This window comes from Carlito syrichta, unplaced genomic scaffold (assembly GCF_000164805.1).
Source record: "Carlito syrichta isolate Samal-C Ts95f unplaced genomic scaffold, Tarsius_syrichta-2.0.1 Scaffold315403, whole genome shotgun sequence".
Taxonomy (NCBI): domain Eukaryota; kingdom Metazoa; phylum Chordata; class Mammalia; order Primates; family Tarsiidae; genus Carlito; species Carlito syrichta.
In genome coordinates, this window is record NW_007259499.1 from 246,893 (window position 1) to 260,073 (window position 13,181).

Genomic DNA, 13,181 nt, shown 5'->3' on the forward strand with positions numbered 1-13,181 from the left:
GCAAGAGAGAGTTATGCAGGGAGAGGGGTGAGGGGTGTATTTATGGGCTTGGCAGCGGCCGGAAGGGGCTGTGCTAGGTTCATACTGGAGGAGCGACATGGGAGAAGGGTGGGTATAACAAAGCTGGCTACGTCATGGGAAATGATTGGAGGCTTGCAGGTTTGAACTTCGCACATGAGGGGAATCGTGCATGAAGAAGCCGGAACCTAGGGCCTTTGTTGTCTAGTGTGGCTTTACCATGTTCGGCGCCATTTTGGGAGCCACCCCTCTGGCTGTTTCCTGTACTCTTCAATAAGTACCTGTTACTTTTTAATTTTTAAAATATTTTTATTTTATTTTTTATTTTTGTTTTATTTTTTCATTTGGAGTCTCACTCTGTTACCCAGGCTGGAGTTCAGTGGCACACTCACAGCCACCACAGCCTCAACCTGCTGGGCTCAGGTAATCCTTCCACCTTAGCCTTCCAAGTAGCTGGAACCACAGGTATGTACCACCATGCCTGACTAATCTTTTGATTTATTGTAGAGACAAGGTCTCGCCAAGTTGCCCAGGCTGGTCTCGAACCCTTGGACTCAGGCAGTACTCTCGCCTCTGCTTCCCAAAGTGCTGGGATTACAGGCATGAGTCATTGTGCCCAACCTCTTTTTAACTTTTTAATGTGACAAATAGAAAATTTAAGATTACATATCTGAGTTTCATTATATTTCTATTAGACGGCATTGACTTAGGTCTTTGGGGGAACTTTATAGGTTTATAAGCAGAGAGGTTTTGAACCGGAACTTGAAGGAAAGGAAAAGCCCTTATGAAGCTGAGCATTAGGATTGGTATTCAGGGTAGGATTTGATGACTTTAAGAGAAAAATGAGTAAACCAGTCTATTTGGCAGATATAAGAAGTATCTGGGAAATTATATTGGAAACAAACTATTAGACCTGAGTGTGAGAGAATGAGACTGCCGGACTAAGGCGCTCAGATGTTTTTCCACATACAATGTGGTAGTTAATTTTGCTTTTAAAATCTAGTCACGAAGGAAAAAAAAAATTAAGGTGCCATGAAAACAAGTTTTGACTTGTTACCCACTTTAGAAAATCTGAAGATGCTTGTACTGATGGTTTTGTGGTGGTTTCATCCTCCCTCCCCTCAGTATGAATTTTTCTTTTCATCTTGCATGAATGTGTCTTTCTGCAGTCTGAACGGATAGTTGGGATCATTGAGATGGTCGTCTCTTACCTTGGTTCTCTTCCTTTCTTTCCCTTGTTCTGTAGGAGAAGATGCTGTAGAGGATGACGCCGAAGAGAACCCCATTGTTGTAGCGTTTCAGCAAGAAAGGGAGGCCTTTTACATAAAGGATCCCAAAAAGGCTCTCCAAGGTTTTTTTGACCGGGAAGGTATGTAGACAGGTTCTGCCCTGCCTGTCAAATGTGTCTCCAGCAGTGTTGTTTTCTAGAGCTCTAGGTTGAGCTTTATCCTTTGAAATGCTATCATTTCTCTTTCGTCCTCATTCACTTCTTGCCCTGGTGGTCATTGGCTTCAGGATTATTTTGAAAATCTTCCTTGTTTGTATAGTGCTAGGAAAAAAATCATAAAAATCTTCTCATCTTGAAAAACAGGAAGCATTTTTTTCCTGACTTAGTCTCATTCTTGTCAAAAGATCAAGAACTTTGGTGGTGGGGATATTGAACAAACTTCTTGTGATTTTTCTTTTTTCATCCCTAATTCACTTGAGCTTTTGTAATTTGTAATATGGGTTTTGACTTTTTATAATTTTTTTTGTCTTTTGACTTGGCAGGTGATTCTTCCACCTCGGCCTTCCAAGGAGGGGGAGCTGAAGGCATACTCCACCATGCCTGGCTAATTTTGTGATTTATTGTAGAGACAAGGTCTCGCCATGTTGCCCAGGCTGGTTTCAGACCTGTGGGCTCAGGCAGTCCTCTTGTCTCTGCCTTCCAATGTCCTGGCATTACAGGCCTGAGCCACCACGCCCAGCTACTTTGTATGATAAAAAAAAAAAGTTTCCACAGAGGATTGTTTCATTAGAGATACTTTGAGAGAATATCTGTCTATATGTATGTATGTTATTTATTTGTAAAAAATTGTGTATTTATTTTTACATATTTAAACCAGTTACCTTCAAGGTATTCTCCATTTGATGCAATAGAATTATCGAGACACTTTTCCTCCTGCTCAAAACCATTTTTGAACTCGTCCATTTTGATACCTTTTAGTGCTTCTGTCATTTTTTGTTTCTCTCATTAGCAAGCATTTTCCTTTGAGGACTTTTTTCATCTGGGAAAACAAAAGAATAAATTGCTTGGACAAGATGTGGTGAATGGGGAGAGTAGGGCACATGAGTCAGGCCATTTTTGGTCAAAAACTGTTAAACACTCAGTATAGTGTGGGCAAATGCATTGAAAGAATCTCCAAAAAAGAATTCCTTGAAGGTGAATGCAGCCTTTCACAGCATGCTGGCTGGTCCACTGATGCCGATGGGTTCCTAGACCACTTTCCTAGAGGGACAAATCTGTACTACAAGTGTCCCGCCCGCTCTCCAGAAGATAATTATTGTTTTTTGGTGGTCTCCCTCATTTGTATGTGTTACATACGTATGAGTAATATATGAACTGATTGTGCACTTAATTTTTATGTTTCAAGACATCAGGCAATGTTAATAAAATAACCACTTAAGTCTACAACTTATGAAAACCGTGAAAGGTACCGTATACTATCTAGTATATTGAGAATTGATTGTTTTGATCTGAGTTTGCTTTTTTCCCTGCCTCAAACTCATTCTAATTTTGTTATCAGACGATAATTCCCAGGAAAGAGAGTGAAGTGCATTGAAATTTATTCTCCAGTGTGGTATGGGAACTTGATGTTCTCATTTCTCATTGTATCAACTAGTAATTTTCAAATTCTATTAGAATTGTTTTTCTTCCTTTCTCCCACAGGAGAAGAATTAGAGTATGAATTTGATGAACAGGGACACAGCACTTGGCTCTGCAGGGTGAGGTATGTTCTTATTAATGTTCGTTTCTGGAAAGTGGCTAATTTCAGATTTAATTTATGGTTATAGACAATGACCTGAAGGGTGACTTTAGTTTTAATTTTAGGTTATTCCTAAACGTGGGCTTTGGTAGTTTAGTGACACTTATTTTATTGGGGGCTGTGGTGTGATGGCTAAGAAGTGGAAGGGAAAGACTTTAAGTCCAGCCTTGGCAAGATAGAACAAGATGATCGAAGGACTGAAAAGCCATCTAAAAGAGCATGACTGTTATCACAGGGTATTTGCATGAGAACTGGAGCTTAGTGCTCTGCTATAATTCCCACCAAATCAATACAGATTACCTGTGGATGATTCAACTGGAAAGCAACTGGTAGCTGAGGCCATTCACTCAGGAAAGAAAAAAGAAGCCATGATCCAGTGCTCACTGGAAGCTTGTCGGATCCTTGATACCTTGGGATTGCTGCGGCAAGAAGCAGGTCTGTATATAGGAACCTTTCTTTAAAAAAACACACACACACACACAAAAACGCCAGGCAAGATGGCTCACACCTGTAATCCCAGCAATTTGGGAGGTGGAGGCAAGAAGATTGCCTGAGTTCAGGGGGTTTGAAACCAGCCTAGGCAACCTGGCGAGACCTCATTTCTACAATAAATCAAAAAGTTAGCTGTGCATGGTGGTACATGCCTGTAGTTCCAGCTACTTGGAAGGCTGAGGGTGGAAGGATCACCTGAGTCCAGCAGTTTGAGGCTGTGGTGGCTGTGGTGGCTGTGAGCGACAGAGTGAGACTCCAACTGAAAAAAAAAAAAAAAAAGGCCAAGATGAGTGCCCAGGAGTTCAAGATCAGCCTAGGCAACATTGTGAGACCTCATCTCTACAAAAAAATCAAAAAATTAGCCAGGCATGTGCTATGTGCTTGTAGTCCCGACTACTTGGTAGACTGAGGCTGGAGGATCACCTGAACCCTGGAGGTCGAGGCTGCAGTGGGCCATGATGGTATTATTATTGCATTCCAGCTTGAATGACAGAGTGAAACCTATACTCAAAAAATGAATAAATAAGGAAAATTTAGCACAAAAGATAATAAAACCTCTTAATGGGGGTGAATGTAAACTGTACATTTTTTTTTTTAAGAGAGAGATCATTCTGTTGCCTAGGCTAGAGTCCAGTGGTGTGATCATGGCTCACTGTACCCTTCAACTCCAAGGCTCAAGGAATCCTCCTGTCTCAGCCTCCCAAGTAGCCGAGACTCTTGGCAGGACCCACCACATCTGCTAATTTTTTTATTTTTTGTGGAGACAGGGTCTAGCTATGTTGCCCAGTCTCTTTCGAAAAAACTCCTGGCCTCAAGCACTCCTTCTGCCTCAATTTCCCAAAGTGCTGAGATCATAAGCATGAGCCACCATGCCTGGCAAAAAATACCCATATTTCTAAGAAACAAGAGAATGCTGTTATATTTTGAGTCATTTAAAAACATTTTTTTTTTTTGAACCAGGATCTCACCCTGTCACCCCAGCTGGAGTATGGTGGCACTATCACAGCTCACTGCAGTCTCGACCTCCTGGGCTCAGGTGATCCTTCCACCTCAGCCTTCCAAGTTGCTGGGACTACAGGTGTGTGTCACCACACCTGATGAACTTTTTGGTTTTTCTTTTTTTATAGGGATGAAGTCTTGCTATGTTGCCCAGGCTGGTCTCAAACTCCTGGGCTCAAGCAGTCCTACCTCAGCCTCCCAAAGTGCTGGGATTACAGGCATGAGCCACTGCGCCTGGCCCAGTCATTTATTTTAGACATTGCCTATTGACTCTGTCAAGATAGTATTTAGTATTTACGTGATTTTGCTTATACAAATATTAGGGTTAGGGTTAGAGTTAGACTATTAGTCATAGCCATGCAGTTTTATTTTTTTGTTTCTGTTAAAGATGGTAATTTTTGTATTTCTCTGTTTCTCTCTTTTTTTTGTTTGTGTGAGTTGGAGTCTCACTCCCTCGCCCAGACTGGAGTGCAGTGGCACACTTCCGGCCACCGCAGCCCTGACCTGCTGGGCTCCAGGGGTCCTTCCACTTCAGCCTTCCAAGTAGCTGGAACTACAGGCACGCACTACCACATCCAACTAATTTTTGATTTATTGTAGAGATGAGGTCTCACCAAGTTGCCTGGGCGGGTCTTGAACCCACGGGCTCAGACAATCCACTCATCTCGGCCTCCCAAAGCGCTGGGATTACAGGCTGAGCCACCGAGCCCAGCCTCTTTGTTTCTCTTAAAGATGGTAATTTTTTATGTGTTTGGTTTTTTTGATACCTCTTGCTCATTCTTTCTGTGCCTTTTAGTAGCATTTCAGTATGGTTTTCTACATGATCGTTCTCATTAGGCAATTTATCAGTTCTAATTTTTTGTTGGAGACATATTTTCTGAAACATGAGCACTGTTCTCCTTCTTTTAGGGCTCATTGCTCTCCAGACCTGCTGCCAAACTGCCAGGTGGGACCCCACTTTACTGCCATCCTTGTGATTTCTTTGGCATTTCTCAAAGTGGAGTTTCTGTTTCTCGATTCTCATGTTCTTGTATTTCTCGGTTTATTCCTTGTTTTAGTGGGCTCATCCTTCTGTCATTCTAGCAGGTTAGAAAGGTGGTGCAATCCTAGCGGGCATGGGTGATGGCATCTTCACATGCACATCTTTTGCCTTCTTGGTCTTACTGAACACCCTCTAGTAGGTTTCAGAGGGAGGATGTGTGGGAGATAAGCTGCATGAAGCATTCTGTCTTCCATGCTGAAAATACAGTTATTCTAGCTTCACTCCCCCCTCCCCACTGTCATACAAGTATATAGAGCAGTTGCTTCACTCTTGATTGTCATTTGGCTGGGAGTAGAACTCTAAGGTGAAAACAGTTTTCCTTTGAAGCCATTGCTTTTACTGTCTTTACTTCCGGTATTGCCATTGAGAAGTCCTAAACTGTTCAGATTTTGATCTGTTGTGTGCCATTGTGTGTCATCTTTTTTATTTCCCTTGCTGGAAGTTTATGCGTTTCCGTTCTAATGGTTCTGAACAAAACTGTGATGCACCTTTCTGGGGGTCTGTTTTTGTCCATTTTTGTAGGCGCTTGCTGGTCCCTTTGATCTGGAAATCTTGGCCATTCCGGAACGTTTCTGCAGTTATGCTATTAATCATTTTCTTCCTCTGTCTTGTCTGGAATTTTGTTATTCAAGTAGTAGACGTCTTGGACTAACTATTTAAATTTTTTCTTTTCGTCTTCATGTCTTTTGTTCTTTCTGGGAGATTTCTGCAACTTTATCTTTCAATCTCTATTTTACTACCAAGATTTTACTTTCTAAAAGTTCATTTTTGTTTTTTGGGTAGTCTTTTTAAAAGCATAATATCTTCTTGTTCCACAGAGTGTAATTATCTCATCTCTATTTTCTCTAGGTAACTTTTTGTTTGGTTCTGCATGTTAGAGGTTTTTCTCAGGTGTCATGTAATCCTTAATTGTAGATTTTTATGTGAATATGAAAAAGGTGATTGACAGTGTGGAATACATAGGTGGGGTTTGTTGACTCCGAGCAGTACTCTGTGATATATGTGGTGTTTGTTGGGGAACCTGAAGTCAGTGTCCTTAGGTTGGCCGCCTCTGTGGGCAAGCTTCCCCAGAAAGTCTCCTGCCTGAAAGGACAGGACTGGCTGCTGCATCTGAGACGCAGTGGGGGAGGGTGCTGCGGGGCCCTCAGCCCATGGCTGTTGCCAGAACTATCTTCGGGTTGCAGCCTCTACTAGTTGACTCTACTAGTCAACCCAAAGACCAGACTCTCTGTCTTACCCTTTCTGGAGATTAACCTGTGAATTTCTGCTGGGGGTGGCAAGGAGGTAGGTGGGCAGGGAGGAATATCTGCTTCTCACTGACTTCTATTCAGTCTTCATTTTAACATGACTGTCCATCTCCAGCCCCTGCTTTTTCTGAGGACTCTGCAGTGTATCAGGCTTAAGGTTCAGCTTTTTCTTATTTTTTATTCTTCTTTTGGAGATGGGGTCTTGTTCTGTTGTCCACGCTGGAGTGCAGTCGTGTGATGATAGCTCACTGCAACCTCGAACTCCTGGCTTCAAGCAGTCTTCCCCCTTCAACCTCCCAATGTGGTGGGACTACAAGTATGAGCCACTTCACCTGGCCAGAATCATCTTTTTTAGTTCTGCTAAGTTAGTTTCTACTCACCTGTCTGCTGTCTAATTTCCAAAAATTTGGTGTTGCTATTTCCTCTAGTATTCTCTCTGTCTTTGTGGATTAGTGTCTTTTTAAAAAATCTCTTTACTACAGCTTTTTGTTTTGTTTTCTTTTGTTTGAGTTGGAGTCTCACTCTGTTGCCTGGGCTAGAGTGCAGTGGCATGCTCACGGCCACCCCAGAGTCGACCTGCTGGGCTCCGGCGATCCTTCCGCCTCAGCCTTCCAAGTAGCTGGGATTACAGGCATGCGCCACCACACCCAGCTAACTTTTTGTTTTATTGTAGAGATGAGGTCTCACCAGGTTGCCAGATCTAGTCTCGAACCTGTGAGCTCAGGCAGTCCTCTCACCTCGGCCTCCCAAAGTGCTGGGATTATAGACTTGAGCCACTGTACCTGGCCTAAAAAAAATATCTTTACTACAGTTTTAGGGGGATTTGGGGAGAGAGTTAAATTAGATATGTATGTTTTTTGTTTTTTGGGTTTTTTTTTTTTTGAGTTAGAGTCTCACTCTGTTGCCCCTCCTAGAGTGCTTACCACACCCTTAACCTCCTGGCCTCAGGCAGTCCTTCTACCTCAGCCTCCCCAGTAGCTGGGACCATAGGTGTGCACCACTAAGCCTGGCTAAGTTTTATATTTGTTGTAGAGGTGAAGTCTCAGTATATTGTCTAGAATGATCTCAAACTCTTGGGCTCAAGCAGTCTTCATGCCTTGGCCTCCTGTAGTGCTAAGATTAAGGTGTGAGCTACTGTATGTGGCCGATATGTATGTTTTGGTTTTTTTTTTTGAGTTGGCGTCTCACTCTGTTGCCCAGAGTTGCCTGGGTGGGTCTCGAACCCATGGTCTCAGGCAGTCCACTTGCCTTGGCCTCCCAAAGTGCTGGTATTACAGGCTGAGCCACTGAGCCTGGCCCGATATATATGTTTAGTGTACTATCTTAACTTGAAAATTATCGGGCTTACATTAATAAGGACTATTTTGCTTACAAATACTAGAAACCAAATTCATACTAGCTGTGTATATGTGAGTGAATCTGTGTCATGAGTGCATTTTTACATTTCGCAGATACAAATTCTTACCCCATGCCCTAAAGCTGGCAACTAGATGTATATTCCACAGCTGGATGTATATTCTCTCACTTTAATAACCTCGCTGGAAAGAGAGCCTCTTTCCATAAACCAGATGAAATGGAGGAAAAGTTTTCTAGAAGAAAGAGCTACTCTTATCTGAGCAAGGGGAGTAGAATATTGGGGGATAGAAAAAAAACAGCTTCTGTAGTCCTCCCCGCCTTTTTTTAGCATTAATGGAAATCTAGAATATGTAATCGCCTATTGATGTAACTCTCCTCATTTTCACTGTTACAAATGCTGTTGCACTGGTAATATCTATAGGATGAATTCCTGGATGTGAAACAGCTATTGATGGATTTTTTTTTTTTTTTTTTGAGTTGGAGTCTCACTCTGTCACCCAGGCCAGCATGCAGTGGCACGCTCATGGCCATCACAGCCTTGACTAGCTGGGCTCAGGCACTCCTGCCTCAGCCTTCCAAGCAGCTGGAACTACAGGCATGCGCCACCATGCCCAGCTAATTTTTTTTTTTTTTTTATTGTAGAGATGAGGTCTTGTCACGTTGCCCAAGCTGGTCTCGAACCTGTGGGCTCAAGGCAATCCTCTCGCCTCCGTCTCTCAAAGCACTGGGATTACAGGCATGAGCTACCATGCCTGACCAGTTGATGGATTTTTAATGTTGACTGATGGTGTTGGATTGACCATGATTAAAGGTTGTATCAAAGTACATTCCCACAGGTGCTTGAGAATCCATTTGCCCAACTCTGTGTTATCCATCTTTTTATGTTTTTTTTCTAGTCAAATAGGTGAAAGTAATATATCATGTTTTAATTTGTAGTTTATTATTTTTAAAAACTAAGATTTTTTTTTTTCTTTTTTTAAATTCATCAGAGCATCCCCCTCCCTAACCCTCCCTTCTGCGCTCCTCCCTGCAAACTAGGCAAACTAGGCAGGCTGCAGTAAGATCTTTTCAAATGTTTATTGGCCATTTGTATTTGTTTTTTGTGAACTGCTATGATTTTTTTTTTTTTAGATTTTTTTTTTTTTTTGAGTTGGAGTCTCACTCTGTCGCCCAGACTGGAGTGCAGTGGCTGCTCCCGGCCACCGCAGCCTCGACCTGCTGAGTTCTGGCGATCCTTCCGCCTCAGCCTTCCAAGTAGCCGGAATTACAGGCATGCACTACCACACCCGACTGATTTTTTTGATTTATTGTAGAGATGAGGTCTCGCCAAGTTGCCCAGGCAGGTCTCGAACCCACAGGCTCAGGCAATCCACTCACCTCGGCCTCCCAAAGTGCAGGATTATAGGCTGAGCCACCAAGCCTGGCGTTGCTTTGATTTTAATTTTTCAGTTTTTCTTTTGGACTATTGGCCTTTTCTAATTTATCTTTTTTCCTTTTTACTCATTGAGTTTTAAGAGCCTTTTGATCATTAAATAAGTTAGCCATTTGTGGCCTGGTATGGTGGCTCATGCCTGCAATTCCAGCACTTTGGGAGGCTGAGGCAGGAGCTTGAGACCAACGTGGGCAGCATAGCAAGACCTCCTTTCTGTAAAAAAATTAAAAATTAGCTGGGCACGGTGGTGTTTGCTTGTAGTCTCAGCCATTTGGAAGACTGAAGTGGAAGAGTTGATTGAATCCAGGAGTTGGAGGCTGCTGTGATCGTGCCACTGCACTCCAGCCTGGGCAACAGAGTGAGAACTTGACTCAAAAAAAAAAAATTAGTAGCCATTTACCTTAATGAAAAGTTGTGGTAAAATAGACTTCACATATTTATTATTTTAAGTATTTCAGTGACATTAAGTGACATTCACATTGTTGTGCAACCCTCACCACTGTCCAGCTCAGAACTTTAACATTCCATGCTGAAATTACACACTAACTCTATTCTCTGTCTTCCTCAGCACCGGCAGCCAGCATTCTACTTTTCTGTCTTTTTTAATAAAATGAATTTGACTGCTTTAGACACCTCATACAAGTGGACTCGTGATAAGTGTCCTTTTGTGTTTGGCTTATTTCACTTAGCATCATGTCTTCAAAGTTTAACTTCTCCTCTCCTCACCTTTTCTTTGTGTTGGAATCTCACTGTGTCACCCAGGTGAGTGGCATGATCATGGCTCACTGTAGCCTCAACCTGAACTCAGGCAGTCCATCTGCTTTAGCCTCCCAAGTAGCTGGGACTGCTACAGGCACGTGCTACCACACCCTGCTAATTATTTTATTTTATTTAAAAAACTTTTTTGTGTTGAATTCTCACTCTGTCGCTCAGGCTGATGAAGTGCAGTGGCACGCTCATGGCCACTGTAACCTCGACCTGCTGGGCTCAGGCGATACTTCCGCCTCAACCTTCAAGTAGCGGAACCATAGGTGCATACCACCATGCCTGGCTAATATTTGATTTATTGTAGAGGCAAAGTCTCACCAAATTGTCCAGGCTAGTCTCAAACCCCTGGGCTCAGGCAATTCTCTCACCTCAACCTCCCAAAGTGCTGGGATGACAGGCGTGAGCCGTTGCGCCCGGTGAGGCTGGATGTTTTCATATGTAGTTTTTGCAGCATGTGGAATCCTCTCTTATCATAGTTGATGATGACATTTAAGCTATTTGTCTTCTCTTTTTTAAAAACAGGTTGTTATCAATTATTTTTATCCCTCTCTAGTATCTCGGAAAAGGAAAGCCAAGAACTGGGAAGATGAAGACTTTTATGACAGTGATGATGACACGTTCCTCGATCGGACTGGCCTGGTTGAGAAGAAGCGATTGAATCGGATGAAGAAGGCTGGGAAGATTGACGAGAAGCCAGAGACCTTCGAATCCTTGGCAAGTTCATTTATGAAATAGCTGTGGTACTTAAATGTTTTGGGGGTTTTTTTGAGTCAAAATCTCACTCTGTCACTCAGGCTGGAGTGCAGAGGCACACTCATAGCCACCTCAGTGTCAACCTGCTGGGCTCTGGTGATCCTTCCACCTCAGCCTTCTAAGCAGCTGGAATTACTGGCACACACTACCACACCCGGATAATTTTTTTATTTTATTGTAGAAATGAGGTCTCCCCAAGTTGCCTGGGCTGGTCTTGAACCTGCAGGCTCAGGCAATCCACTTGCCTTGGCCTCCCAAAGTGCCAGAATTACAGGCTGAGCCACTGAGCCCGGCTGGAGCTTAATTTTTTAATAAGATAGCATATTACTCAACTATGTTTTATGATACTTACAATTTTTAGGTTAGTAGCACTGTAATCTGGTACTGAAATGTTACTGATCTGGTACAGAAGTGATCTGTAAATTTAATGATAACTAGTTTTATCCAAGTTGTTGGAAAAAATGTGGCTTGCTACTAGAGACTCCTCCAGGTTGATACTGATTGATTAATGCATATTCTTTGGATATGGTATTACTCTCCACATGAAAGAAAGCAAGCGTTCTAAGGACTTTAGGCTTCTAGCCATCAAGAGGAGTCAAAGGAATTTTTATTTTTATTTTTTTGGGTTGGAGTCTCACTCTGTTGCCGCTCCCGCCACCACAGCCTCGACCTGCTGGGCTCTGGCGATCCTTTTGCCTCAGCCTTCCAAGTAGCCGGAATTACAGGCATGCGCTACCACGCCCGGCTAATTTTTTGATTTATTGTAGAGATGAGGTTTCGCTTCCCAGGCGGGTCTTGAATCCGCGGGCTCAGGCAATCCACTCACCTCAGCCTCCCAAAGGCACGGGATTACAGGCTGAGCCACCGAGCCCGGCTGAGTCAAAGGAATTTTGAGGAGTATAGCATGGTAATGTGTAGACTGGAAGAGTATACTCTTGAGGAAACTATCGTGAGGTGGCATGTCTTAATAGGCAGGCTAATTCATTACCTATTATTACCCAATAGGTAGGTAACAGTCTACTTATTTGGTTAGAAAAGACATAAAAATAAAAAGATGAATAATGCAATTGGGCAAGGTATGGAGAAATGGATTCCCAAACACCTGTTGGGAATGTCCAGTACAGCCTTTTGGTGGTCATTCCTACAACATCTGTCAACACTAAGGATTCCTAGATCCAGTGGCTTTATTTTAGGAATATATCCTGTAGATATTCAGTTATGGTAGTGCTCAAAGCTGAAAACATTACTTGTTATTTGTCCTTTTGATTCATCCGTGAGAACATATGATTTGAGCTTGCTCTTCCAAGTAAAAATAAAGTCTGAGTTATTCTGTTTAATTCTGAGGGTTTTTTTTTGTTTTTTTTGTTTTTCTGAGTTGGAGTCTCACTCTGTCGCCCAGACTGGAGTGCAGTGGCTACTCCTGGCCACCACAGCCTTGACCTGCTGGGCTCCAGCGATCCTTCTGCCTCAGCATTCCAAGTAACTGGAACTACAGAACACGCTACCACGCCCAGCTAATTTTTTGATATTTGTAGAGATGAGGTCTCGCCAAGTTGCCCAGGCGGGTCTTGAACCCGCGGGTTCAGGCAATCCACTCACCTCAGCCTCCCAAAGCGTGGGATTACAGGCTGAGCCCCCAAGCCCGGCTAATTCTGAGTTTTTAAATTCAGAAATTAATTCAATTAGAATTTAATATACAAGTTAAAAGTATTAACTCTATAAAGAGCAGATTTAACGGGACTTCTGAATTAATTAATTTTAAAACTTTTTTTTTTTTTGAGTTGGAGTCTCACTCTGTCACCCAGACTGGAGTGCAGTGGCCGCTCCCGGCCACCGCAGCCTCGACCTGCTGGGCTCCCGCGATCCTTCTGCCTCAGCCTTCCAAGTAGCTGGAACTACAGGCTCGTGCTACCACACCCGGCTACTTTTTGATTTCTTGTAGAGATGAGGTCGCACCAAGTTGCCGGGGCGGGTCTTGAACCCGCGGGCTCAGGCAATCCACTCACCTCGGCCTCCCAAAGCGCTGGGATTACAGGCTGAGCCACCTG

At 43.1% G+C, this 13,181-nt stretch overlaps 1 protein-coding gene across 1 annotated transcript in view; it reads left to right on the plus strand.

The window, feature by feature from the left end:
- Positions 1-13,181, plus strand: part of SLC4A1AP (solute carrier family 4 member 1 adaptor protein) — a 32,081-nt gene that overhangs the window by 1,948 nt on the left and 16,952 nt on the right. The window contains exons 2-5 of the mRNA XM_008072756.2: positions 1,265-1,387; positions 2,948-3,008; positions 3,340-3,479; positions 10,934-11,094. Coding sequence (XP_008070947.1) covers positions 1,265-1,387; positions 2,948-3,008; positions 3,340-3,479; positions 10,934-11,094 — 485 coding nt within the window. The remainder of the gene's footprint in view (positions 1-1,264; positions 1,388-2,947; positions 3,009-3,339; positions 3,480-10,933; positions 11,095-13,181) is intronic.